The following is a 27,393-nucleotide window of genomic DNA, read 5'->3' as shown; positions in this document are numbered from 1 at the left end:
GAACAAGTCATATGTAATTTGAGTAATGTTGTTGAGTATAGTGGCAATTTTATAAACTTGCCTAGGTACAAATTTTTGGCAAAACTGGTGACATTTTTCATTTCCCAATATAAATATATCAAGATTTTTCTTGACAAATTTAGAATATTAGATTACAAAATCTCATCTACACCTATGGAGAAAGGACTTGAGCTGTCAATTAAAACAAACTTGGAGGTAGTAACGAGTTCACTTTTAAGAAACTAGTAGGCAACCTAATCTTACCACCACTAGATTTTATATGAGCTATGTTGTAAGTTTCATTCCCAAATTCATTGGGTTGCAACAAAGCGAGTGTTGAGATGTGTTAAAGGACACTTGACTTTAGCAATCATAAAAAAAATGATCCTTGGTTAGTTGGGTTTACAATTCAAAAGAAGTTTTGTTGATGATAGAAAATCCACTTCTAGGTATCATTTGTCTTAGAAAATCCACTTCTAGATATCATTTGTCTTGACACAAGTGTGGTCACATTGACCAACAAGAAGCAGCGGGCAATAGTTGTCCTCAACAATAGAAAAGCATAAAGGAACAACTAAAACAAGTGAGGTAATATGGCTCAAAAGAATGCTTTCAAACATGAAAATGTCTTAAGCAACTCCTTCACCTTGTTTTGTGACAATCAAGGGGTGTTGAAGCTTGACAAAAATCTAAGCTTTCACAAGCATACCAAACATGTCAAACTTTTTTGTCAGTTCATCATACAACTACTAAAGATAGATCGATGATGTTGCAGTATTGTTCTTTTGAGAATCGAACTGCAAACATTACTGATCAAGTTCAAAACTTATCCTACAAGCGTGTTTATGTTCTACTTGAAATACTTAGATAGTCAAGTTAGACTAGTCACGTATCTCCATAGTGTTTATATTGTCTTCAAGAATTAAAGGGAAAAGAGTACATAGATTTTCATTAAGTTTTATAATTTAAGATCAGTGATCATGCTAAAAGTTCCACAGTTTGTATTGTAGTTGATCATCAAGAACATAATATAGTATATGGATAACTATTAAACTCACCTTTAGGGTTGAAGTGGACTGGTTACAGTTTTATACTAAGAAAATGAAAGAATCCAAACTACAAAAAAAACAAATTACTTGTATCAAAGATCTATGCCTATTTGTCGGACAGTTTGGTTATCTGACATGTCATTACCATATCTAATATTAGGAAGACACACTCTCTTCTATTAAGGGATAGGGGATATACAAAGTGTCAAGTTGATAGGGGTAGATTGTCCATAAAAAGAAGTTAAATCGTTACAAAATGCAAAGCCTAGATTGGACATAACAATGAAATATGTCAAGCCAAAGAACTTACGAAACCCCAATTTACATATAATGATATCTATCTTGAATATGAGAAAGCACAAGAAAGAAAGAATTCTTATATGTTTTCTCCTAGAATCAATAAAATAAACTTGCTTGAGCTTATCTTGGTTGGAATATGGGAAGAAATAGGATTCGTGTTATGCAAAGACCAAATAGTTAAGAGTCAATTCTCAAACCAATTTATTTACTTTCCCCTTGTGCAAGAAAATATTATATGAAATTAGTAGTCTTTCTTGAATAAGTAAATTTTAAGCGAAGAGCTCTATACAAGGCAAGAAAAGCACATGATGAAATCGATGAGATGTCAAACAAAAAGATTGCGCAGCCAATTTAGCCCCTTAAGTACATCCTTGATTGGTCCTGGGATTTTCAAACTGTCGAGGGTACTCTGTCCAGGGAGTACAACTACCACCTACAAAGAGTGCAAGACAACGTCAGTACTGAAGAGTTTACTTTTGAAGTAAATAGTTTCTAATGAATTTTACCCCTTATTAACAAAAATAAATACAAATTCAAGCTACAATAGTTCGACTTTAACAATTTGAAAATTATATTTAACAAGTGGTTAGCGGGAAGTTAACTAGCTATGTAAAAAGGACAAGAAATCATTTGCCCAACTCACTGCAGACAATTAGATAATTAAAGAAAATGAAATTGCTTAAATAGCCTGCAATACTCAAATCCCTAAATATAACATGAGAAATCAAGAAGACAATGGCATTTACATGGCAGACCACAACCTCTGCGTGCAAGGAATCTCAAAGTATAACTACCGGAAAATAATCCATAAATCTTACTATAAACACGACAAATAACTTACCGCATTTTGTTTCAACTATCCTTGATTCTACCACCTGAGTTGATCTGATGGCAATGGCATTACTCAATGAAGGTCACCTGCTCACTTCCAGAGTGGGATACAATTGTACGCCTCGAGACAATATTAGCTAAATTTATAAAAGAACAGTACCCTTGTGGAATGCTTTAAGGGGGTCTCTCATATACCAAATTGGTGTCTTGCTTGGTGGTGACATAAAAAACTACATCGTTTTTTATATTTAAAATGTCAAATGCATAACCATCTTTACACAATTAAATTCATTCATAAGCATAATGACAAATAAAACCTCAATAGTATGATTTTAAGTTCACCTCGCTAGGTTTATCTTCTGTTAGAAAAGAGCACAACTAGTTGTCCCTGCAAAATAATTAAAAAGAGATATAATGACATAATTTGAAAGGATTTGTATATTCAACATTATCAGATTTCAACAATCTAGTTGAAATGTATAAATTATTTTTGGATTCGATTGTGTAAGTATTTTTAACATCAATGTTTCAGATCACACTCCGTGATCTATAATAATTTTTATTCTTGCGTTCTCTCGTCCTGATGATGGATCATGGAGTGTGATCCAAAACGTTGATGTTAAAAAAACTTACACAATCGAATCCAGAAATAATTCATACATTTGCAATATTGTTTTAGCATTTTCTTTTCGTCAGCTTGGCTATACCAAACACGTGTAACATGGTTCCAACTTCCAAGTGGCACTAGGTTCTTGAATGGTTTGATAAAAGCATACAACTTAAAGCTTAACAAGTTTACTCATGTTTACATGACCATAGAGCGGAAACTGTGTTCTACGGTCTTAAAGACAACTCCCCATGCATGGGTATTTTCTCCTTTTCACAGAAACTGAGAGAGAACCTAGGGACATATACAACATTTTAGTATAATTTTATGCAAATAGGAGAAACCCACGTCATGTTCTGTTATTTTAATTTTTAACAATCTTGGTTCTGGTTAAAATCAGAAAATACTTAGTTTTGTAACATATTGGATCTGTTAGTCTATACATTATGCATAATTGGTGGATTTGGGTCAAATTTTATCTGTTTCACTACAAGCTAAGTTGTTCCTGCAATCTGTCTTTGTTTGATGGCTTCTCTGCACTCATTATAATATTATGTTTTTAAAAAAATTATAATTTCACAACAGGAAAATTCGTTGAAATGGACAAATAATGTCTATGTACTATAATTGGACTTACCAATCTACTTACAGCATCTACACTCCTGAATTTCCTTCTCTAGGGTTTAGAATTTTCTTGTTTTCCAAATGTGTATTGTTAATTCTGAGCAAGGAAATTCAATATGCTCTCCATAAAGGACAGAGTAACATCAATCCTGCTAAGTGCTGACGATAGGTCAATTTAAATTTCTTCATCTATTAGTAAACACAAAATACCCTCGTGCTTTTTAACTTATTACAAACTGCCTCACCCCTAACTGCACATACATGCATGCATCTTAGAAAATAAACCTTCAAACTATTTGCCAATCCTGTTGACCAGCTTGTCACCTTCAATTATCCTCAATTAACAGATAAACAATAAAATGCAGAAGCTTATATTCCATAGGTTAACTTGTAGGCCTATCTATTTAAGGTGTGCCAATAGGCTGACATGCAGGTCTCTGTGTCAATCATGCCAATAATGTAATCTTATTCCATAGGTTAACTTATGTACTTGAGGACACAAATAAACACTTAAAAATTTCTGACATCACTTTCTAATGCCAGTGTCATCAGTTCAGCAACAACCGACCTTCATGAAACCCAGAAAGGACAATTTGAAATGTTGTCCTCATCTATACAGATGCAGGACAGAAAATTGCATTAATTACACATGAACATTGTATAATATGGATCTGCTACCGCAGAATACCACCAACAAAAGCATTGGGGTTTTTAATTTGGTTACAAATCTCCAAATATACTTTTGTCCTACAGCTATAGGAAGCCAGAAGGAAATGAAAATTGTCCCAATAACAAGGATTGATACTTTATATAGCATCATTAAATTCAACTATACTAGCAACATACCGACACTGGAAAGGTAAAATCAAAAAATTGAGTAAATGCAGTTACACTGGCTTTTATCTTGTTATCAAATGACTCGGGGACATACTATATTGTCAGAAATCCCTTTGATTAGTGCATTCACAAATAAGTGGACATTAACCAGTTCTGTTGTGGATTTCACAATCAAAACATTCTACGATTAGGACAGTAGGATAAGACTTCAACCATAAATTTATTTTTAAAAGTTGTGAATGGCTTCATACTTTTCTAGAAATGCCTTCCCAAAAAGACTCAGTCATACCCAAGCAATGAATATCTCAAAATTGAAGCAGAAGATTAGTAGGCTGATCCTTACATTGAAAATCAGAGGTTTACAATGGGATTGCAATCATCAAATTGGTTTGACAATAATGATAACTTACTTTTGAGGACACCATCCAAGCCTCAAAAAGAATTAAAATCTCAAATTTCCGTGACAATTCAAATCTTGGTCCAGTGCTTTCTGAAAGGGCCTTCATTCACATGATTCTTTCTTCAAATTACATTTTTTAACATTTACTAGTCTAGGGATTTTTAACATCATCCATGTTAGTTATACTGACTCCTACTTTTGAGTTTAGAAATTATTTTCATTTGTTGATTTTCCTTTTGGCAACTCTTGGCTAACTATTTTAAGTTGCACTTTTGAATGCCATTGATCAGCTTAGGTCATTATGGACATTAATATATTCTCTTAATTTGTAATCATGTCATTTAGAAAAAGAGTAAAGAAAATGTAATATAAAATCACCTAGTAGCACAGCCCTAGCCTAAAAAAGCTAAGTTACCACATTTGCTATCCAAACAGCCAATTTGGAAGTCGATTCACTGCTAATTCAGGTTCGATGTGAATTCGCAGGAAATTCGTCTGATGACTGCCACATTCGCTGTAAAGTCTGCATGAAGGACCTTGTACAATGCTGCAGCAACTTTGAACAGCTTTTAAAATGAAGATGCGAGCCCAGGAAGATGTCAGAATGAATGTCATGCGAATTTGCTTTTTGGACTTTTAAATAAAGTTTTTAAAGTTTTGTATTGGTGAGTCAAACCCTAAAATGTGGTCACTAGACAATTTTTTATAGTCTTTTTGGCCTTATGAAAGAAACAGCAGCCAATGTTTTTGTCAAAGCAGCCGACATTGTTCATCCACAGCAGCCAACATTGTTCATCCAAAAGCAGACAATTTTCATCCACAATAGCAGACAAATCTTCCTCCATCAACCACGATAGCAGACGACATCCATCGACCACAAGTAAACGATGTGCATGTGCATTTAATATTTATCGCATGTTTAAATGTTTTTAATATTTATTATTAAAAAAATCTTTGTTTTTTGGCTTATCCAATAGATGGTAATATCATTATGGAAACTCATCCTATATTTCAATTTGTCAAAATTGCCACATTGACACCTTCAGGAATCAGAACTGTTACTGTAAACTGTTACTGCATACAGGGCCGTTTTGTTTTTTCATTTTTTCATTTTACTGTAAACTATAATACATTAGTAATATATTTTATTTTACAAATTTGAAATTTACTGTTATGTAAACTTTAAAAATTGTAATGTAGTGCCTTCTGTGACTGCAAACACATATTGACTGCAGATTTCAAGCTAGAGATACTTTTTTATACAAAATAAAAATTTCAAGGAATGGCTGCAAGTGCTTCTACTACCAGAAACTCCTGCTTTAAAATAGACAGATGCTCTCCCCTATGGAAATATGTAGAAATAGTTCAACCAATGCCAGGTGGAAGAGGTTATCTGTGGATTTGCAGCTATTGAAAAGAAGAATTTAGTAGCTCTTATAGTCGAGTGAAAGCACATTTGTGATTTATTCCTCAAAAAAGGCATTAAATTTTGTACAGGGAAGCCAAGAGTTGACAGAGTGCTACCTAAAACCTTCCTTCCAAACCACATTGTGAACAAATACATTCAAGAATAATAGCAAGTACATGAAGATGTTGGGAGGGCAAATTCTTCTCATCTGTTAAAAAGTGGTAGGCCTTCAAGGAAAGGAAAAATATTATTTGTCTTCAACTACTAATTCCAATGAACCACTGTAGAGGGCCATCCATCCTTGCATCCTCCTCAACAACAGATTGTAAGTAAGAGAAAAATGAGACCATTGGAAACATCACTTCAAAATGAGGCTAGAGAAATTGCTGATCAAGCCATAGCAAGATGCGTCTATGCAAATGGATCATAATTTAATGTTGTCCGCTCATTGTATTGGCAATACATGGTGAGAGCAGTTAATGAGGCTCCAAAGAGGTTCAAGGGCCTTGGTTATGAGAAGATACAAACCACTTTATTGGATGATGAGGTGGCCCGTGTAGAGGCTGCCATGCTGCCTATCAAAGAGTCATGGATCAAAACATGTGTGAAAATAGTATCGGGTGGATGGAAAGATGTGAGGAACCATTCTTTGGTGAATGTTATTGCAGTGCCTACAAGAAGTGCAATGTTTTTGAAAGTTGTGGATTGTGAAGAAGGGACAAGGGACAGTCCTTTCATTGCAAACATTCTCATCCAAGCCATTGAGCAAGTTGGCCCTCAGAATATTGTTCAAGTAGTAACTAACAATGCCAAGAGTTGTAGGGCTGCCAACTTATTGGCTGAGCGTTACGAACATATTTTTTGGACACCTTGTGTTGTGCACTCACCCAACTTAATGCTGCAAAAAATTGGCACTAAGGTTGGGTGGATAAAAAAAGTGTATGAAGAGGCATAGGTTATCCAAGTGTCTGTTATGAACCACCATATGACACAAGCCACATTTAGAAAATTCTCGAAATTGGAGCTCTTGAAGGTAAGTTCAACTATTTAAACTTTAAACTTTAAGCATGTTTTAGAAATCTAGTCACTTTAGTTTAGTAAAGTTTCTATATTTTTAGATTTTTAATCAATTATTGTTTTGATTTTAAAATAGGTTGTTGAGACCTATTTTGCATCCAACACTATTGTTTTGAGACGCCTTGTCAAGATTAAGGAGGTATTGTCTAGAATGATAACCAGTGCTAATTGGAACATATGGAGGCAATCTAATAGTGCCAAGGCATCTTCCACTAAGGTATTGATACTAGATGACTCTTGGTGCGATCGTGTAGAATACCTTCTAAAGTGCACCGAGCTTATATTGAGCATGATCCAATACACTAACATGGATAGGCCTTGCTTGGGTGAGGTATATGATGGCATTGACTCCATGATTGAGGATATTAGAAATATCATGAATGAGAAAGAACAATATTCTCATGAAAAGTTTTTCAAGGAGCTGCAGGTAATCATGGTAGAGAGATGGAACAAAATAACTACCCCTTTGCATCTACTTGGCTTTGCATTGAGCCCCAGGATCTATAGCCAATCAGTCCTCAAAGGGAGTACCACTAGAGTTGGCCCATGCAGAGATCCTGGAGTTGCTCAAGGGTATAAGGCAGCCCTTCGAAGACTCTTTCCCAAGCACCTATGACCTGTAGTGAGGTCTAAACTCATGAGTTTTGCGAGCACCAATTATCGTGGTCTTGAAGCTCTTGAAGACAAGAACAATGTTGATGCTCATAATTGGTGGTACTTCCATGGACAAATGTACCAGCACTTGTAGCCCATGGTCATCTGTTGGCTAAAAATTTTGTACGTCACTAACTACAACTTACAAAATTGTGACTTTAGGCAACATTTCATTAGATTTCTCTCTCCTCTCAACAATAGGGGAGGCTCCCTTCTTACTGTAGGTGGCTTCAATAGGAACTTAACTGAAATTAGAAAAAGGATGGTTCTCTTGATCAATTCTTCTTTTTTCAAGAATGATTTGCATATAACTCTAACTTTCCAACTTAACAAAAAGTGTCTTATTGCTACGATAATACCGATGACCCTAGAATCGATGAAAGAACAACAATAGGGGCAGCAGCTTACTTTTTATATTTTGTGAAACAAAAACAGGAACCCAAAGTCCCCTATGCTTGTGTTGAATGAGGATTCGAACAGAATAACTAGTAAGGCACAAAGTCTCTTACAGGATATACTCAAATGCAATAAAAACACTTACAACTGAAGCCCAAAGTCTTCAACTCTAAGTGATTACAACCACTACTATCTATTACAATTTGTCCTCCTACAACACAAAGTCTTTAAAAGTTCAAATTGGCTCTGAATGTAATAGGCAGCTCAAAGTCTGCACAATTAAATTCAAATCCCTCTTGATCAAAGCTCCAAAACTCACAATCAATATCCAAAAAATGTCGTCACATAACAACTTGAATGAATACAAAGTTTGAAAGCACGTTGCCTCTTTTATTGAAAGCAATTTGATTTACATCCAAGCACAAAGTCTTGGAGTGCACAATACAAATTGGAAGAATTTTCTTGCCTTGCCAAAAGGTGATTATTTACAATGAGCTCCCTCCTGTATATAGGAAAATAGAGGAGTGAAAGGTGGAGGAAAAAGAGGAAATCTTCAACCACCTTGGCTTAGCTCTAACTAACTATTTTGACTTTATTCAACGTTGCACGCCTAATGCAGTTGCAACTTGACAACATGAGCTGATTGTACAGGGACATGTTATCCTGTACTTACAACATGATTGTTCTTTACATGTAATCTTCCTACTTCTATTTACTTAAAGCATATGAAAATCTGATTGGAAGTATTAACATGGTATCAACTAGCTCTCCAAACTTCTGCAGGGGCTTGCATACAACTGCAACATTTGGTTCACCATTGTGTTGCGAGATCATTGTAACCTTCCTGAGTATGCTTGCTGCTCCAAATATCTCTTTGTTACAAATCTCCATTTGATTTTGCAGATTTTTCAATGAATACTTCCAACATGCAAATGTATCCAGCACACTGATGTTGAAGTCATCCACTTCAAGTTGTAAGCAGCTGGCCTCTACGAACTCTGTGAGAACATCTTCTTGATTCTTGAGTGCATTATCTTTTCTAGTCATTTCACATGATAGCCCTCTGAATGCCTCTCTAATCATGCTTTCTTGTCACACAAGACGTCCAAGTCAATCTCCATCATCTTGTTCCAGGCACCAAGATTTCGTCCAGCTACTCGAGTTGATGCTTGAGTGGCTTAAGAATGTCATTCAATCCAGCAGTAGTCTCTTTCCCTTTTGCTGGTGTAACTTCTCTTGACATTGCCAAATGGTGTGAATGCACAACTATCACATGAAAGTTCCATAGTGTATGAACATCGTCATATGACGGGTCTGATGGAGCTCAAATTTTTTGCAAAATTTAGGATCTCCATTTAAGGAATAATGTTGAGAATTTGATAAAACACTGGCATTGATGTCGAAAGCATGAAGACAAAGACTCTGAGAGATGGATACATCCCAAAATTAATGTGACTAGGTAGATTCAGAAAGAAAGAAAATGCAGAGTATATAGAATATAAAATGAAGAGAAACAATAGTATATAGAGTTCACTATGATTAGTAAAGATATAAATAAGTTGAGCCTCGTTGAAAGTATAAATAATATGTAACGCAGTAATTATTGGTATCATTGATCATGTCAATCAAATGGCAAAGTGTTACTGTTCGGGCTTAATTTAATATATATCTGATATGCTTTAATGTGCGCACATCAGAATGACATAGAGTGACAGTGGCTTGCCATTGAGTTGGAGTGTGACCAATTTAATCCCATCAGGTAGAGAGTACAAAATATCGAATGAATATGAAAAGATCATCTTCAGTAAATACAGAAATAATGATAATCAAGACACTCTTGTGCAAATCATATGCCGTCAAGGGTGTTGATGTTCTTATTGTTGAAGACTCATGGATCTAATAAATAAAGCGAGATAATAATCGTATACTACAGCTAGAGGTTGGACAAGAGGAAATTTGAAAGACTTTCAAATAGAAATAAATGAATAAGATAATAATCAATAGCTGAAATAAAAATGGCACTATGAAGGCTGTCACAAGTGATTACAAGAGATCTAGAAGACCAAGGACACTATTTCCCAGTGCATAACAAGTAATAGACAAGATAAAATAAACATATGGTACTATTAAGGAGATTCATCACCAGTGATTGTTAATAAAGATATCAAATTAGTCTCCAGCAGTCATCATGAAGATTGTGAAAGAAACAAAGTTAAAACCAGGCACATAAAAATCAAATAGCAAATCCTCCTCATGTGGATGCCGTCAGGACTTAGAAGAGCCACGAAGTTATGTAGTCAATAAAAGCCAACAATAATAAATATCTATTAGCTTCTAAACCCCAAGTCACATATGAAGAAAAGGAAAAACTATCTGACTAAAACAATAGCAAACACCAAATATTGAAGGATTGACGGGAGTATCTAAAGATGGTGTTGGTCCTAAAGATGAGCAATTCACTTAAGATGCACAACTCTGTGAATTTGAAGAAAAAACTTCTGATGAAAAGAAGAGAAGACTCAGGCAAACACTACTCAAGACCTACACAGAGTGACACGTGAATGCAAAGAGCTCCAAGTGAAATCAAAGTCCAAAATGAAGTCACCATGTCCAAAGCCGTGAAAGTTGAAACACACAGGCAATGATACCGCGTATACAGAGTAATGAAAATATTTTGCACCAAAACAAGCGCACCCACAACAATATTCAAAGATGGAAACAAAAATATGTGCGTCAAGCATTAAGGAGATTCTAAGGAAATTCGATGATTCTAGTATTCATGGTAACACTGGTAATGATCGACGTGGGCATCATACAGGTTCTTATGTACCATCACTCACACAGACATCGACATTCAAAATGAAAAACCAGTAGGTTATGGATGCCTCAGTTATATTTGATGGATTCGGCAATTAGAAAATATCAAATGGAATAAGTTCCTATTTGCATGAACTCTAGAAACATTAATGGCCCGATAACTATATTAAGTTGCTCATAATAGCAAAAGATTAAAAGGTGCGATTAAGGCTTCTTGTGATAAGAAAAGAATTATTATCATTATCAAGGAGGTGTAATTATTATTAAATTCTCACACCGTGACTCTTTATTTCAAAGATCACGTCTTTTAAAATTAAAAGATATAAGATGAGTCAAAAAGGAAAACAGATGGAGATCAAAACACTTCATATTCTCTCAAAAAAGCATTTTTTATATTTATATATTTTGTCAGGAGGAATAAGGGCTAAATATGGCTTCATAATGTAAATTCCATTATTTTATTTTAAAATAAAATAAAATATTTTTTTTGGTTATTATTAAAGGCGTAGGGATTTAAACTCCATGCGAATCGTCCTTTATAATTATTTTTGAAATTTTGTATACAATTTAAGTATCGGATAAGTGGACAAGGTCATTTATCATTTTGAATTTGATCATTACAGATATTGTGAAATATAAAAACATTTCCGTATCTGTATCCAATTTGTCTCCCTGCCAGAGGAGTTAAAATTCAATCTAGACTAATTTGAGATGGCATAATATTTGATCTGTCACATCTCGATTATTTAATTGTTGGCAGTAAAGTGGGTAAAAACCTTATAAAGTTGTACGTGATAATTCATTGAAGTTGAGTCTATCGCCCAAATTAGCAAAGGCACTAGTCTTTTTATTGAAGTCAAAAATCTACATATTCCTTCTACAAGCATCAATTCCATTATTTACAAAATTTATACAAAACATTCAATTATCAAATATTCAGCATCCAGTTTCACTTTCATCGAGTTCGAGGACCTTGCCAGTCGAAGAACTCCAATAACCGGACAGTCAGCGTTTGAGGTAAAGGTTAACCCACCTAGGTGTAGCAGAGCCTGAAGTGTAGGGGAATCAAGAAGTATTCCCATTCGTTGGCCAAAACTGATTGAGAAGTCCTACCAGAGAAGTGGTAGGCTCTTGGATTTCCAATCTGCAGTTTTGGGTACCAATAGATTGGCGACTCTACTGGGGACAGTTGCTCGCAGTACATATTGCGAAGTTACCCAGAATTTCTAAGTTCATAAATCAGTATCAGAAGTTGTATCAATTTGTTTGAAAGTGTACTCTGCTGGAAGTGAGAACTTGGAAGATCAATACATTCCTCGAAAGAGGTGGCGACTCTATTCAATAAAATTTCAATTGCTAACTCTACTGAGGGAGAGGACTTCGACGGAAGATGATCTGATTACCTAACATGGAGAAAGTATACTACAATTAGGAGGCGGATCTATGTTACACCATGGAGGAAGAATATATACACCCCCCGGATGCGTTTTTCAATTTGGAAAGATATGAAGGTGAGACATCAGCACATTTGTTTATAAGGATGGTGGATATCTTTCAGGAAGTACCTTTAGACATCATGCCTTCATGCAAGGAATTGATAAGAAAGTTTTTTGAATTGGGAATCTCAGCAGATGACCCGGATTTGATGCTTCTTTTCCAAATGTTGGATGAAAGTCCGAGTTATATATCTCCTTTGGATGCATATTTGAATTTAGAAAAGCAAGAAGATGAATCTACAACAGAATTCTTCATGAGAATGTTTAATGCTTATCAAGAAATACCTTCAGAATACAAACCTCCATCATCTGATTTTCTCTATAGGATGCGGGAATTAGGCCTTTTATATGATCATCGGTTTCTTAACTTTCTTGAACTTATGGATAATGAGCTGGTTGCTGAGGATAATGAATGCAGGACTGAAGTAACAAATGAGTCAAGTTAAGTTTCAGATTCAAATAGAGATGAAAATTTTGAACATTCTAAAGGAAAATCAGCCCATGATGATACTTATATGCCTATAGATGATGATGAATGTGAAAATGAGGAAGAGGATTCTCTTAGTGTCAGGGGAGATTTCAGCCTTGTTAGATCTAGAATAGCAGAAGCATGTTGAGAAAAATGGTCCAAATTGTTTCTCAAATCACCATGGTGAGCAAGTTGATGAATCAGTGCATTCTAAGGAGGTATTGGATGAAAGAAGTGATCATTCTGAAGAATCATATTATGAAGATGAAATAGAATTGTACACAATGTATGAATAGGAAGAAGTTTTAGAGTATACTGCTGATGAAGATATCCCCCTTGCTGGTCAAGCAGATTATGATACTCAAAGTGATGAAGTTAGTACACTATTTGATGAAACACTTGATGATCCGGGTGAAAGCTCTTCTAAAGCCATGTGAATTCTCTATGTTCGTAAACCCTTTGTTTGAGGAGCAAGCAGAAGAAGATATGCCTGAGTTCACCACATTCTCAAATCCATTGTTTGAAGAAGATCTCTTGGGCGATCAGGCTCATCAGCATCATAATGAAGATAGCAGGTCTGATTTTGCAATTGATGAAATTCATAATATGCATATAGAAGATGAGATACCTTTCAGCTCATCCCATCAGTAGGAAGTACATTATACATATGAAGGCGAGGTGGACTCATCCATGCATAATAGAGAGGATGTGTTGAATAATTCTGAAAATTTTCTTATAAGAGAGAAAGGTGGCATCTCCTGAATACAAACCATCTTTGAAAATTTCTTGTGAGGAGATGCACTATCTTGAGTATGGGGATAGGACAGATTGTGTACAAGGAGATATCCAAACAAACAGAATTGATATAGATGCTGGTATAACTGATCAAATGCAAAAGAATTCACGAAGAAGAGAAAACCACAATGCACCTAATACAAGTTTGATATATGGGCAGCAGATCGAAATGATGAAAGGAAATGATATCATGACTAGAAGAAAAGAGGTGTTACATGATCATAATTATGTGTTTGATAGAGGGAAGGATCTATGTTCATTTTTTGGGGGGCCTGGGGTCACTCAAATTTCACCTTGCATCATGTGAAGCATTGATGCTCAGTCTGCTTCACTAGAGATAGCTGGATTCTCGCTATGCTCACAAGGAGCATACGTCCCCAAAAAGAGCCACTGATGGAGCTCAAATTTTTTGCAAAATTTAGGATCTCCATTTAAGGAATAATGTTGAGAATTTGATAAAACACTAGCGTTGATGTCGAAAGGATGAAGACAAAGACTCTGAGAGATGGATACATCTCGAAATTAATGTGATTGGGTAGATTCAGAAAGAAAGAAAATGCAGAGTATATAGAATATGCAATGAAGAGAAACAATAGTATATAGAGTTCACTATGATTAGTAAAGATATACATAAGCTGAGCCTCGTTGAAAGTATAAATAATATGTAAGGCAGTAATTATTGGTGTCATTGATCATGTCAATCAAATGGCAAAGTGTTATTGTTCAAGCTTAATTTAATATATATCTGATATGCTTTAATGTGTGCACATTAGAATGACATAGAGTGACAGTGGCTTGCCATTGGGTTGGAGTGTGACCAATTTAATCCCATCAAGCAGAGAGTATAGAATATCGAATGAATATGAAAAGATCATCTTCAGTGAATACAAAAATAATGATAATCAAGACTCTTGTGCAGATCATATGCCGTCAGGGGTGTTGATGTGCTTATTAATGAAGACTCATGGATCTAATAAATAAAGCGAGATAATAATCGTATACCACAGCCAGATGTTGGACGAGGAAATTTGAAAGACTTCCAAACATAAATAAGTGAATAAGATAATAATCAATAGCTGAAATAAAAACGACACTATGAAGGCTGTCACAAGTGATTACAAGAGATCTAGAAGACCAAGGACACTATTTCCCAGTTCATAACAAGTAATAGACAAGATAAAATAAACATATGGTACTATTAACGAGATTCATCACCAGTGATTGTTAATGAAGATATCAAATTAGTCTCTAGCAGTCATCGTGAAGGTTGTGAAAGAAACAAAGTTAAAACCAGGCACATAAAAATCAAATAGCAAATCCTCCTCATGTGGATGCCGTCAGGACTTAGAAGAGCCACGAAGTTATGTAGTCAATAAAAGCCAACAATAATAAATATCTATTAGCTTCTAAACCCCAAGTCATGTATGAAGAAAAGGAAAAATTATCTGACTAAAACAATAGCAAACACCAAATATTGAAGGATTGATGGGAGTATCTAAAGATGGTGTTGGTCCTAAAGATGAGCAATTCACTTAAGATGCAAAACTCTGTGAATCTGAAGACAAAACTTCTGATGAAAAGAAGAGGAGAGTCAAGCAAACACTACTCAAGACCTACACAGAGTGACACGTGAATGCAAAGAGCTCCAAGTGAAATCAAAGTCCAAAATGAAGTCACCACGTCCAAAGCCGTGAAAGTTGAAACACACAAGCAATGATACCGCGTATACAGAGCAATGAAAATATTTTGCACCAAAACAAGCGCACCCACAACAATGTTCAGAGATGGAAACGAAAATATGTGCGTCAAGCATTAAGGAGATTCTAAGGAAATTCGATGATTCTAGTATTCATGGTAACACTGGTAATGATCAACGTGGGCATCATACAGGTTCTTATGTACCATCGCTCACACAAACATCGACATTGAAAATGAAAAACCAGTAGGTTATGGATGCCTTGGTTATATTTGATGGATTGGGCAATGGGAAAATATCAAATGGAATAAGTTCCTATTTGCGTGAACTCTAGAAACATTAATGGCCCGATAACTATATTAAGTTGCTCATAATAGCAAAAGATTAAAAGGTGCGATTAAGGCTTCTTGTGATAAGAAAAGAATTATTATCATTATCAAGAAGGTGTAATTATTATTAAATTCTAACACCGTGACTCTTTATTTCAAAGATCACATGTTTAAAAATTAAAAGATATAAGATGAGTCAAAAAGGAAGACAGATGGAGATCAGAACACTTCATATTCTCTCAAAAAAGCATTTTTTATATTTATATATTTTGTAAGGAGGAATAAGGGCTAAATATGGCTTCATAATTTAAATTCCATTATTTATTTTTAAAATAAAATAAAATGTTTTTTTTGCTTATTATTAAAGGCGTAGGGATTTAGCCAATAGTGGCATGTTGTGATGGTTAATTTGTTGTGTTGTTATCCTTACCATCAAGGTTCAAATCTCATGGGGATGAGGTCCCCCATTTGTGGCCTCACTGGTTCATAGCTCCAGGTCAAAGCGTTTACCCCTCTTTAAAATTTAAAAAAAAAAGGCGTAGGGATTTCAACTCCATGTGAATCATCCTTTATAATTATTTTTGAAATTCTGTATACAATTTAAGTATCGGATAAGTGGACAAGGTCATTTATCATTTTGAATTTGATCATTACAGATATTGTGAAATATTAAAACATTTCCGTATATGTATCCAGTTTGTCTCCCTGCCAGAGGAGTTAAAATTCAATCTGGACTAATTTGAGATGGCATAATATTTGATCTGTCACATCTCGATTATTTAATTGTTGGCAGTAAAGTGGGTAAAAACCTTATAAACTTGTACATGACAATTCATTGAAGTTGACTCTATCGCCTGGATGAGCAAAGGCACTGGTCTTTTTATTGAAGTCAAAAAATCTACATATTCCTTCTACAAGCATCAATTCCGTTATTTACAAAATGTATACAAAGCATTCAATTATCAAATATTCAGCATCTAGTTTCACTTTCATCGAGTTCGAGGACCTTGCCAGTCGAAGAACTCCAAGTTTAAATTCGCTATAGAAAAACCTTGAACCGGACAGCCAATGTTTGAGGTAAAGGTTAACCCGCCTGGGTGTAGCAGAGCCTGAAGTGTAGGGGAATCAAGAAGTATTCCCATTCGTTGGCCAGAACTGACTGAGAAGTCCTACCAAAGAAGTGGCAGGCTCTTGAATTTCCAATCTGCGGTTTTGGGAACCAATAGGGTCCATGGCAAGCTTTTGATGTAAAAACATGGATTTTAGGCAAGGTATGGATAGGGAGAGTAGATGAAATGATTGAAGTTAGCCAATGAGCAAATGGGTCAAACTCAAAATGGCTCAAAAATAGCTAAAATAGCGAAAAACAAGATTTTTGGAGTGGATTGCATATGTGGACAGCGAGTTTTAAAATATGCAAATGAGGAATAAAGTGTAATGGAATAAAAACCTAGCGTGCTTTAATAGGTGTAAGTCATACTTTGTATCCGACAAGCATATGGGAAATTCTTCTTCAACCATAGGGCAACCATATGGAGGTTCACAGAATGTGTATTAATGGGACTTGCACTTGCATTCTCATGAGGGGAAAAGAGGGACTTGCTTCCATATTAGAACGGGATTTTATCCCCGACTAAATATGCAGGTAAATGAAACCTTGCACATGCAACTTGGAGAAGAAGATGAAAGATAGAAGGAGCAACGTCATATACACAAAAGAAATGCAAATCTGAAAAAGGAAATGACAAAGATTTGCAAGAACTTTCAAGCCAAATATATACAAATGCCTTAAAAAAAATAACAAAGGAATTTTACCTCAACTCCAAAAACGAGAAACAAGTCTTCATCCAAATTTTGAGCATATCTAAAATAAATCCAAGAGATTTAGGATTTTAGATTTGTCCAATTATCCAATATCACAAGACATATATGGATTTTGAATTTTAAACATTGAAGAAAATCAAAATTCAAATTTGGACATGTGGAGATAGAAAGAGAGATTCAATGCCCAAAATTTGCAACAAACTTTCACCAAATCAAAACCATATGCAAATGCATTCGAAAATGGCATCTAAGGGAAACCTCTTTGGAAGAATTTGAATGTAGAAAACACTCACAAATGAGTCATTTTTGGCAAAAAAGGTGCCCTAGACGGGCTGTTTTTGACCAAATGCATGTAGCATGTGACATGCAATCACTCCCAAAATCGCCACTTTTGAAAAAAAGCCGAAAAAATGCCTTGTATTTTGGTACAAAACTTGACTTTTTTGAAGGATTACATGTGCCAATGTGTTGCTAATACATGGATGCACTTTTGGAGAATGTTTGCATGTGAAAAAGATGCACAAAAGCCCTCCAAATCCATGCTGCAAGTGAAAAACGGGATTTCATGAATGAAAAGCATGTAATAAACAATACGCTTCTCCCCAAAATATTGCCACTCAGCCTTCAATAGAGTAAAACGCAACATTTGGGAGCAAATGCATGTTATAAAATACATGCATATCCATCAAAAATCGTCACTCTTAGTTTACCATTTCAATTGCTAATGGAAACGCATTTTTCAGGAACCATATGCATATTGGGAAATATATGCAACATAAGATAAAATCTCCACTTTTGCTCCAACTAGAATTTACAAGTCCAAACGCATATTTCAATAGCATTTAAATATTTTATAAAACATATGCAGTTGGCTCAAAAATTGCCACTTATGACTTAGAATTAAAGGAAAGCACATTTTTAATTAAAAACATATGTATTTGGGTCCAAAATCACCACTTTGGCTTAAAATCTTAGTTACTCGAGTTCATCGTTTTGGCCCAAGAACCTTGCCTGGGTTCGAACTTGTTCGAAATACGAGTCTGATTCAACCCAGGTTTGATCAGGGATCGAATTTCTGCAAGCTAGTTTGAACCTGCAATCCAGAATTCGAACCCGGGCGAATTTGGGCTGCCCAGATCGAATTTGGGACTTATTTGGATGAATTTAATATTTTTTGAGTTCCAGTTGCCCTAAAAATTGAATATAAGTATGTTATTTTGGCTTTTAACATCATTTGTGGTGTGTAAATAGGTGATTTTGTGAGCAAATAGGTGATTGAGCAAAAAAAGTTTGTGCAAAGTGGAGTTTATATCATATGATTTTATGATACTCTATGCTTCTAGGCTTCATAAATATGTATATATATAATTTTTTATATTTTCTACACGTTTTTGTACGAACAAACCCAAAACCCTTCCAAAATTTTGACGTACCAGCGACCGAGTTCTTCAAACCCGTACTTTGAACCGATAACTAAGCTTAAAATGAATAAAGAATTCATCTTAGTTCTTCATTTACATGTAAAGGAGTTTCAAAATCCACTTTAAAAGGTGATTTAAAAACACATGCATTTAATTATTAAAAATGAACTTTAAACACAATTACATATGCAATCACATTTAAAAAGCACACTTTTAATGATGCCAAGAATTAGAATTTATTAGTTCCTGGCACAGGCAGGATACTATAGCAGTCACTGAATGCTACTTTATTTTTTCCCTCAACCAATCAAATTCTAGAATTTTTACAAATGTTTCTATATTTATAATGTTTCTATTTTTATTTTATTTTCTGAAATTTATTAGAAATTTATTATTTCTCTTCTTATTGGCTAGTACAATGAACAGTCATGGGTGGAACAGTTCTAATATTTATTACTTGATATCAAAATGAAATATTTTTCATTAACATTAACTTTTTAAAAAGTTTCTCAAAAAATCTAGCATTGGTGGTTGGTTGTAATTAATGCAATTTCTACAAACATCTAATCTTTGTCAAAAAATAATCTGTCCACATGTTTTTTTCCTCCCAACACATTTTGGAAACATCTATTTTAATGCAATTTCTACAAACATCTAATCTTTGTCAAAAAAAAATCTGTCCAAATGTTATTTTTTTCCTTCCAACACATTCTAAAAAAACATCTATTTTTTGCCCAAAAAATCTATCCACATGTTATCTTCCTGAAGGTGCTTCCACCGGTAGGATGATTTGACGAGGAGAGCTCATTTATGTTTTCATCACAGATGATTAAGGTAAATATGCATTCAATCGTCTTTATGAGCAATGAAAATTTCTTGAATTTGATTTAGAATTGTGTGTAAGTTTTGAGCCTTGTTTATTCAAGTACTGAAAGGGTTATTTCATTTTCTTTTTTGGTGTTTTGATCTACGTACAAGAAAATTGAAGCAGTTGTGGTGCTAGTGGCTCCTTGGGGTTGGACCAGTGCAAAAGCCAAAACCTCATTTTTTTCCCCATGTGAGCCTTGGTTTTTTTATTTTTTATTTTTTGTCTGTGTGCTGAAATTGCAATATAGAATAGTCGTCAATTTTGTTGTTCCCTGATCTGATAAAACGGCCCATCAAGTTGTATGTTTTGGTTTATAATTGGTTTGTTGAAATGGATATTTGATTACACGCGTTGTCAAAGGGTATCCACTAAATAAAACAGTGGCGTTGATAGCATTAGCAAAATGGGGGCCGCAGGCTCGAAACTGGAGAAGGCTCTAGGGGACCAGTTTCTCAAGGGTGAGCGATATTTTGGGCTCGAGAATTTCGGTAATACTTGCTACTGCAATAGCATTCTTCAAGTAATATATATTTGATATAATTTATCGGTTGATTGAAGCCATGAGTTTTATTTTCGCAATAATTTCGAGCTGTGCAAGAGTTTGAGATTCTAATGTTTCGTGGAATTTTGTGGTTATCGTGTTTTCTCTTTTTGGCTCGATCCGTTATGATGGGTCTAGAAAAATGCAATTTTGAAAGCCCGAGATTCATGTAAATGTTCACATTGTTTAATTTTAATGCGGGTATTGAACCTTATATAAAATTGGACCTTTCATGTGCGCAATTGATTTAGTGCCTACAGGATTTTGAATCGGCGCATGCCTTTGTTAAACTCGTTTCTGGATTGTTTTGTGTTCTCCATGGAGAATAAGTTCTATGGATGTGATTTGTGGATGAATGGGGAGATTGAATGGATGCGTTGTGTATTGTTTTAGGGCACAGAGATCTTTGACTCAGGACCAATCAGCTCACTTTTTGAAAATCTTTTTTATCTTTGTTGTGTAAAGCCAGAATTTCTATTCTTTAATGTTGTCTGATTTGATCTTTGTTTTCCTCTGTGCAGAAGCAGCGCCATAAGCTTCCCAGATTAAAAAAGTGAATGTGTGTGTTACTCTTCTATACTTCAAAGTTCTGTTACTATATAACGCTCTCAATAAAGGCTTGTTTTAGTATCTACCCTAATGCAATCAATCAATATGAGAAGAATTAATTAAAAATATTCAAGTTGACTCTATCACTATAAATGAAAATAGAGATTCTTTTTTATTTTATTAAGAAATTGTTTCAAAATCTATCTTCAAAAGCCACAATAGGAGAAGCAAAGACATTCTAGAAATAAATCAACAATTTAATGATTTATTTTCCATCAAATAAATATGCTAAAATAATCGCATCAAAACCCATCTTAGTTGAGCTTTTTTTAATCTGGGAAAATATAAAACCTATAAAATATATTTCACCTTAGAGAAATACTAATTTAATCCCATTCATAGTGTTTAAAATTTATTATATATATATGCCTCAATTGCCCTTCATTACTTACCTGCATCCCAGTTTATAGTTAAATAGTTCTTCCTCCTTTTAGCTGCATTATGCTTCTTTATTCTTTATCTGTGTAACATTTTACTAGTGAACAACTCTCTCCCCCTCTCTACCATGATAAATATTTTTCTTAGTTGCATCACCTACCCATGGATTATGCAAATACAACTAACTATTGCCGAGCCTGATGATCTATTGTGAAATTGAAAAAAAATTATCTTGTAGCTTGAAGCCTTGAACAACTTTCAGATTTCTTTTTTTGCCATTTCTTATTTATGACATTCTCAAAGAAATTATACAATTTAACCATTTAGAGTAAGGATAAAAGTAAAATGTATTTAATAGTTTTTCAAAAAGCTTCTGTATTGGCCTTTGAACCAAATTTAATAACATCAACATTTTCGAGTATGCTCAGTGGTGCATTTACTACTTATTTAAAGCAGCTCTTTTTTCAATCAGTCTACGAGGAGAAAAGATAAGTATACTAACAAAACCAAGGTAAAACAATGGCAAGTGAGGTGTGAAATAAATATAGAGAATAGGCCTCTTGATAATGAGATTCACCCACATGTTACATTTTAACACAATAACTTTCTCAGAAAGTTTATTTTAACATGTCTTAAAGAATCTTCTATTGTAATGCAATTTGAAAGATTTGCTTATTCTCTATTTTTCTTAAAATTTCAATTCTATTCATTATTAAAAATATATCTATAAATTCTATGAGCTCACAACTTGTAAAACAAGACATATATTTCATACACATTTTTCTTGACTATTTTCTAATGTTATGTTTTGATATACATTATTCTAATTTCATTTACAATTAATAATCGTCATTTCCAAGTGACAACATTTGTCCTCCTTATGAGGACAACAAATCATAAATTAATATTACTTCTTCCAAATGGATACAAAGTAAAATTAGATTACTATTGGCAGGGTGAATTTTCATGGAGTATTTTGCATGTGGATATATACAAGATGAAATAAAAATCCCACTTATACACTTAAGTTGTCTCATGTAATTCTATTTAATATTTAACTATAGTTTTAATAAAGTAACATGAAAAATAACCTTGAAATAAGCTATTTTCATAAAACATAAAAAACTATGGTCAAATCAACTCAGAATGAGCTGAAGTTTTTAAATGGACCACAAAATCCACTTTAAATATCAAATATAACTTTATATTGTGCAATTGTCAATAAAAAGTCCACTTTTATGAGGTTTTTTTATCGAGATATGCAATTGACCTAAAAAACCCCACTTTTTCCCTTATAACTTGAGTTAGACAACTCCGATTTGGACTTAAGTTAGCTCGAATTGAGCGGAATTCCAAGGGCTATTCACCTAAGGCAAAACCAAGATCAAAAGCTATTTACAACACAAAGAAAAACAAAGAAAAGAAGAAAAAGTTAACCAAAAATCGAGTGTTGCAGTGAGAGAAGGAAAACTCTTACCTACAAACGATTGGGCATAATCTCGACGGAGAACTTTCAAAAGAAAACATAAACAAGACTACACAAAGGACAATTCAAGGATTTCATGATGCTGATCGCTCTAAGCATGGAAAGAGTCCGTGCATGTCTCTTGGAGTGATTGTGCTTTGTGTTACCCCAATTCTTGGTGAGGAGATGATAGTGAGCGTGATCTGGTTGAAGTGTTGCTTCATTTTGTTATTGCTCGTGAGGGAGTAGGCAGTGGAGTGTTGTTCTTTGGCAGATAGGCTTATGTCTTCATCGACTCTTGGAGTTGGCATCAAGTTATGAAGATGGTCAAACTGATATGCAGCTTGTGGAGAGTTGATATCGACATTGTTGGAAGTGGTTTCAGCAGTGGAACTTGGCGTGGGTCAAGATGTGGCATGGGTCACAAGGCCATTATGCAGGAAGATGGATGTAGTGCAACATGGTGTTGTGAGTTCGTTGGAGTGCAACTTAAGTGAAGATGGCAGTGTCAGGGACATTTTAAGACCAGTTTAACAACAGCGAAGGGCTGCAAGGTGCAGTGAGGTATAGGAGTTGGAGGAGCAATTCCGAGGAGTATGGAAGTTGGGCTGTAGGGTGGCTTGTTGGGTCAGTCTCAGTGCAGTGTAGGTGGTGTGCGGGACATTATCCGAGGCGAAATTGAGATGCTACATGGTGTAGATCAATATGGGCTGCGAGGAAGCAGTGAGGTGTAGGGTCTCTTTGGTGTAGATCCAAGGTGAAGTGCAGGCTTACACAATGCCTTATAAATGCGTTAATCAAAGAGGATGCAGCTAAGAATCCATGAGAAAATTTTGTGATGTCGAAATTCAGGACAACACCATCAAAATTTTATCACAAATAAGTTATCTTAAGATTCTAATTTCTAATCTCTTGTTGATAAATACTCAAAACTCTTCACTCTATAATTTCAAATTTATAAATCTTGATAAGTTGTCGGTTCATCATAATCTGAGAAGGAATTGGAGCACGTACTCCTTCCTCCACTCAATAAAACACAACCGACTAAACTCCAAGAAAGCATATAACATGGTTTTTGTGCATCAAAAATTGAGGCTTACAACTCACAAAGAGAATACCTACAAAAAAGGGGAGGCAAAACATTGGGATGTCAAGCCAAAGTCTACGGAGTTGGAAGAGCACTTTGATGCACTTGCAATTGATGATAGTGATCAGGAGATGCATAGTGATGTTAAAGCTGATCCTAAGGCTACGACTGAAAATACTGATGCTAGTAGTGGCACTAATTATGCTTCTAATGAGCAACTACCTAATGATGATGAACTCTTTGATGATTGTTTATGATATTTGATCACATATGACCAAAGTAACAAGAATCGGAATCGGATCGGAATCGGAATGTGAATTGGCCATGAATTAGAATCGAATCAGCTACGGATCAGCAAATTTGAAAAACCCTTGAAATTTAGAGAGTAACTTATTTCATAAACCCTTTATCGCTGATTTGATTCACCGATTCACAAAAAATCATTTGGCTTGAATCGAATCACCGAATCGCGTAAATCGTCGCGATTCTTGGAACCATGCATATGACTGATTATGCAATGTTAACATTACTATTTTTTAATTGAAACATTGATATGGTGGTGTGTTTTTATATTTTGCCATGCCATTCGGACTAAATCATTAATATATGCGGTCGTGTATTTTGCTAAATTGCTTTAATATTAGCATATTAGTGCATGAACTTATTTCTTGCAGCATATTTTTACATATATATAAAAAAAATTAGAAAAAGAAACTTGTATAGACGAACCCAAAATGAGTCCAGCCCAAAAAACATTCAGCGAATTTTGAACCCGAATGTCAAACCAACATCCGAACCAAAATCCGAACAGGCAACAGTGTAAAAAAGCCATGGTCATGTTTGATCTGTTTCACACCTTGATTTCACCTACAAGATTGAGTGTCTTGTTTTGAAGGAAATACACCAAGGTTCAAAATGCATGTCTCACTAATTTGGACACTTCTATTTTCAATCGGATCACTGAATTGTGCCACCATATTTTGCAAGTTGCTTGATCAGTCTTATGTCCTTTATGGAAACTTTAGTTGGAATCATGGAAAACTAGAATACTTCATTACTAGAATAATTCATTACCAGAGATCAAGTAGAAGAAAGATATCATTAAACAAAATAGGATAGAAAGATTCTTGTAATACTCAACACATGGAGATCACAACCACCCAAAGAAACAAAAACATATCTTTATCGGAGATATTGCATCCATTAGACCTTTTAGCACCGTCCCCCAATAAAAGTTCTAAATAAGAAATAGTACTCCCCTCAGATCTCATAAAGCAAAAGTTGCTTCATCAAAATTAATAGTTTTAAGTTCTTGCTATTTACAGTATACTTATGCATCCGGTTTGAGCTATAATGCAATTCTTTGCAGTACCTTCGATCAATGCAAAATTTGTACTTTTTTAATTAGAGTTGATTTTCATTGTTTATAATGGTCAAATTGCTCATTTTTAAATAAATTTTTAAAAATATAAAAAATGTGAAATATTTGTGTTCTAATAGGCCAAAATAATCGGGATCTTATTGGTTAGTGGCATAGTTGGAAAACTCGCCAAAGCCAAAAACTCGCAAAGGTCTGAAAAATAATTTTTGGTGAAAACTCAGCCAATTTTCAGTGAAAACTCGACAACTTAAAAAATTGCTTAAATTTAATTAAAAATGTATTTTTTTGCAAAATTTAATGAGAAGATACATCCAATGAGTCAATAAATGAGAACACAAAACAAACAAGCTTGGTCTAGATATATTTAAACACAAAGTGGTACAAAATCAAGTTCTCCTAAGAAAGACTCATGACTAGAAGCAAAATAGTAAATAATTTATGTAAAACTAAAAGTAAATACATCATTCGAGTTACATCTTCCTCTTCTCAGTTCTAATAAAAACTAAATGAGAGGAAGACCTAGAGGGTCTAATCTTAGAAGTTTGCACTCGGCATGATTGCCTTCTTGCTCGACATGTCTAACTCAATTTTTGGCATGTCCTCAATCCTAGATATAGCTCTACCTCTAGCTTCTCCTCGCACTAGCAATGACTATTCATTCAACTCAATGTCATCTTACATGAAACAAAATCCACGCCTTCCTCCATAGCCTGCCTCTTCAAATCATTAATGTCATCCTCTTCAAAAACTCTGCTCCAAACCCAATGTGAATGTGCTTCAAACCCGCCTCAAGTCTATTTCAAATTGATCGAAATTAGTTTGCAAGTACTTAGAAGACTTTTCCCCTCTCAGCAAGATACAAGTGAAGAAATGAGAAATGAAACTGATTTGGGCCTTGTTTTTCCTTTAACTGCTATTATAAAACTACGACCGAATTTTTAACAAAAACTCAACAAATACTGAACAAGTTCTTGCCAAATATTTTGCAAGTTTTTGGTACTAGTAAAAGTCATAAAAACTCGTCAGGCCAGAAAACTCTGCCAGTTTTTGCAACTCGGAGAGTATTCTACCAGTAGTCCATCTATGGTTATTGGAACCATAGTTAGAAAGCTTGGTGGACTCATTGTGTACTTACCAAGACTCATGAGTCTTGTGGCTAGCTGAGTTGACTCACCAAGGACTCAACTCCCAAATCCTTGGTGAGTCCAAGTCAACAACATGTTCGTTTTAAGGAATGACTCGTGAATTTTTCAGAAATGCCAAAAATAGACTTAAACCCCTTTTTCATTTTTAATTTTGCCAAGTTATAGCTGAGTTTTTTGTTGAGTCTCGAGTCTAAGTCCTATTTTGGATTGCCGAGTCGACATCGAGTCTGAGTTTTCAAACTATGATTCACACAAATTATAATATAGAACAATAAAAGGTTATCAATATTTTAGGAATTGTTGATGCTTTGTAGCTTTACTTGGATAAATTACGTCAAGATATGTATAAATATGAGATATATATATATATATGAGTTTGATTATGATAATGAACAGACATGTCCCATGAAGGGACATGTCTATTGTCTCACTTTCTTATAAATATAAGGGGAGGCTGCAATTGGAAAACAAATACCAAATTCATGGTAGTGATTAGTACATTTGTAGTGATCTCAGAAAACCAACATGGCATCAAAGCCATGCTTCAAGTGTACATGGCGCATCGGATGATGAAGTGGATCTCTGAAATGGCAGTAGAACCTGCTTCTGATCTCATAATAGATGGGACAATAGAAGATGAAGTGGGTCTTTGTCTTAGACAAGGTGCAAAGGCAATAGATCTGGTCCTCTCTGTCAACGTGATGGTCTGTCTGACAATAAAGATGGTGAGAGCCAACTCTGAATGAACCAAGAGAGATACAGAGGGCGTGACTCGAGTGCCGACTCAAGCAATAAGGACGTACAATAATCCCATCCTGAATATCAAGAAAGTGCTCAGCATAAAAGGCCATTCGCAGACGTAAACCCCCAAGAGGGTTACTCCAAGTCG

At 34.8% G+C, this 27,393-nt stretch overlaps 1 protein-coding gene across 2 annotated transcripts in view; it reads right to left on the bottom strand.

The window, feature by feature from the left end:
* Positions 1-1,355: 1,355 nt before the first annotated feature.
* Positions 1,356-27,393, bottom strand: part of LOC149568486 (uncharacterized) — a 162,966-nt gene continuing 136,928 nt past the window's right edge. For both annotated transcript variants that reach the window (XM_089821401.1, XM_089821400.1), the window contains one exon: positions 1,356-1,782. In XM_089821401.1, coding sequence (XP_089677527.1) covers positions 1,675-1,782 — 108 coding nt within the window. In that variant the 3' untranslated portion in view covers positions 1,356-1,674. The remainder of the gene's footprint in view (positions 1,783-27,393) is intronic.

This window comes from Cupressus sempervirens, chromosome 3 (genome assembly GCF_028749045.1).
Source record: "Cupressus sempervirens isolate cs-2001-9-10 chromosome 3, ASM2874904v1, whole genome shotgun sequence".
NCBI lineage: Eukaryota > Viridiplantae > Streptophyta > Pinopsida > Cupressales > Cupressaceae > Cupressus > Cupressus sempervirens.
Note: the sequence above shows the minus strand (reverse complement) of the source record. Positions and strands in the feature narration are given on the sequence as shown.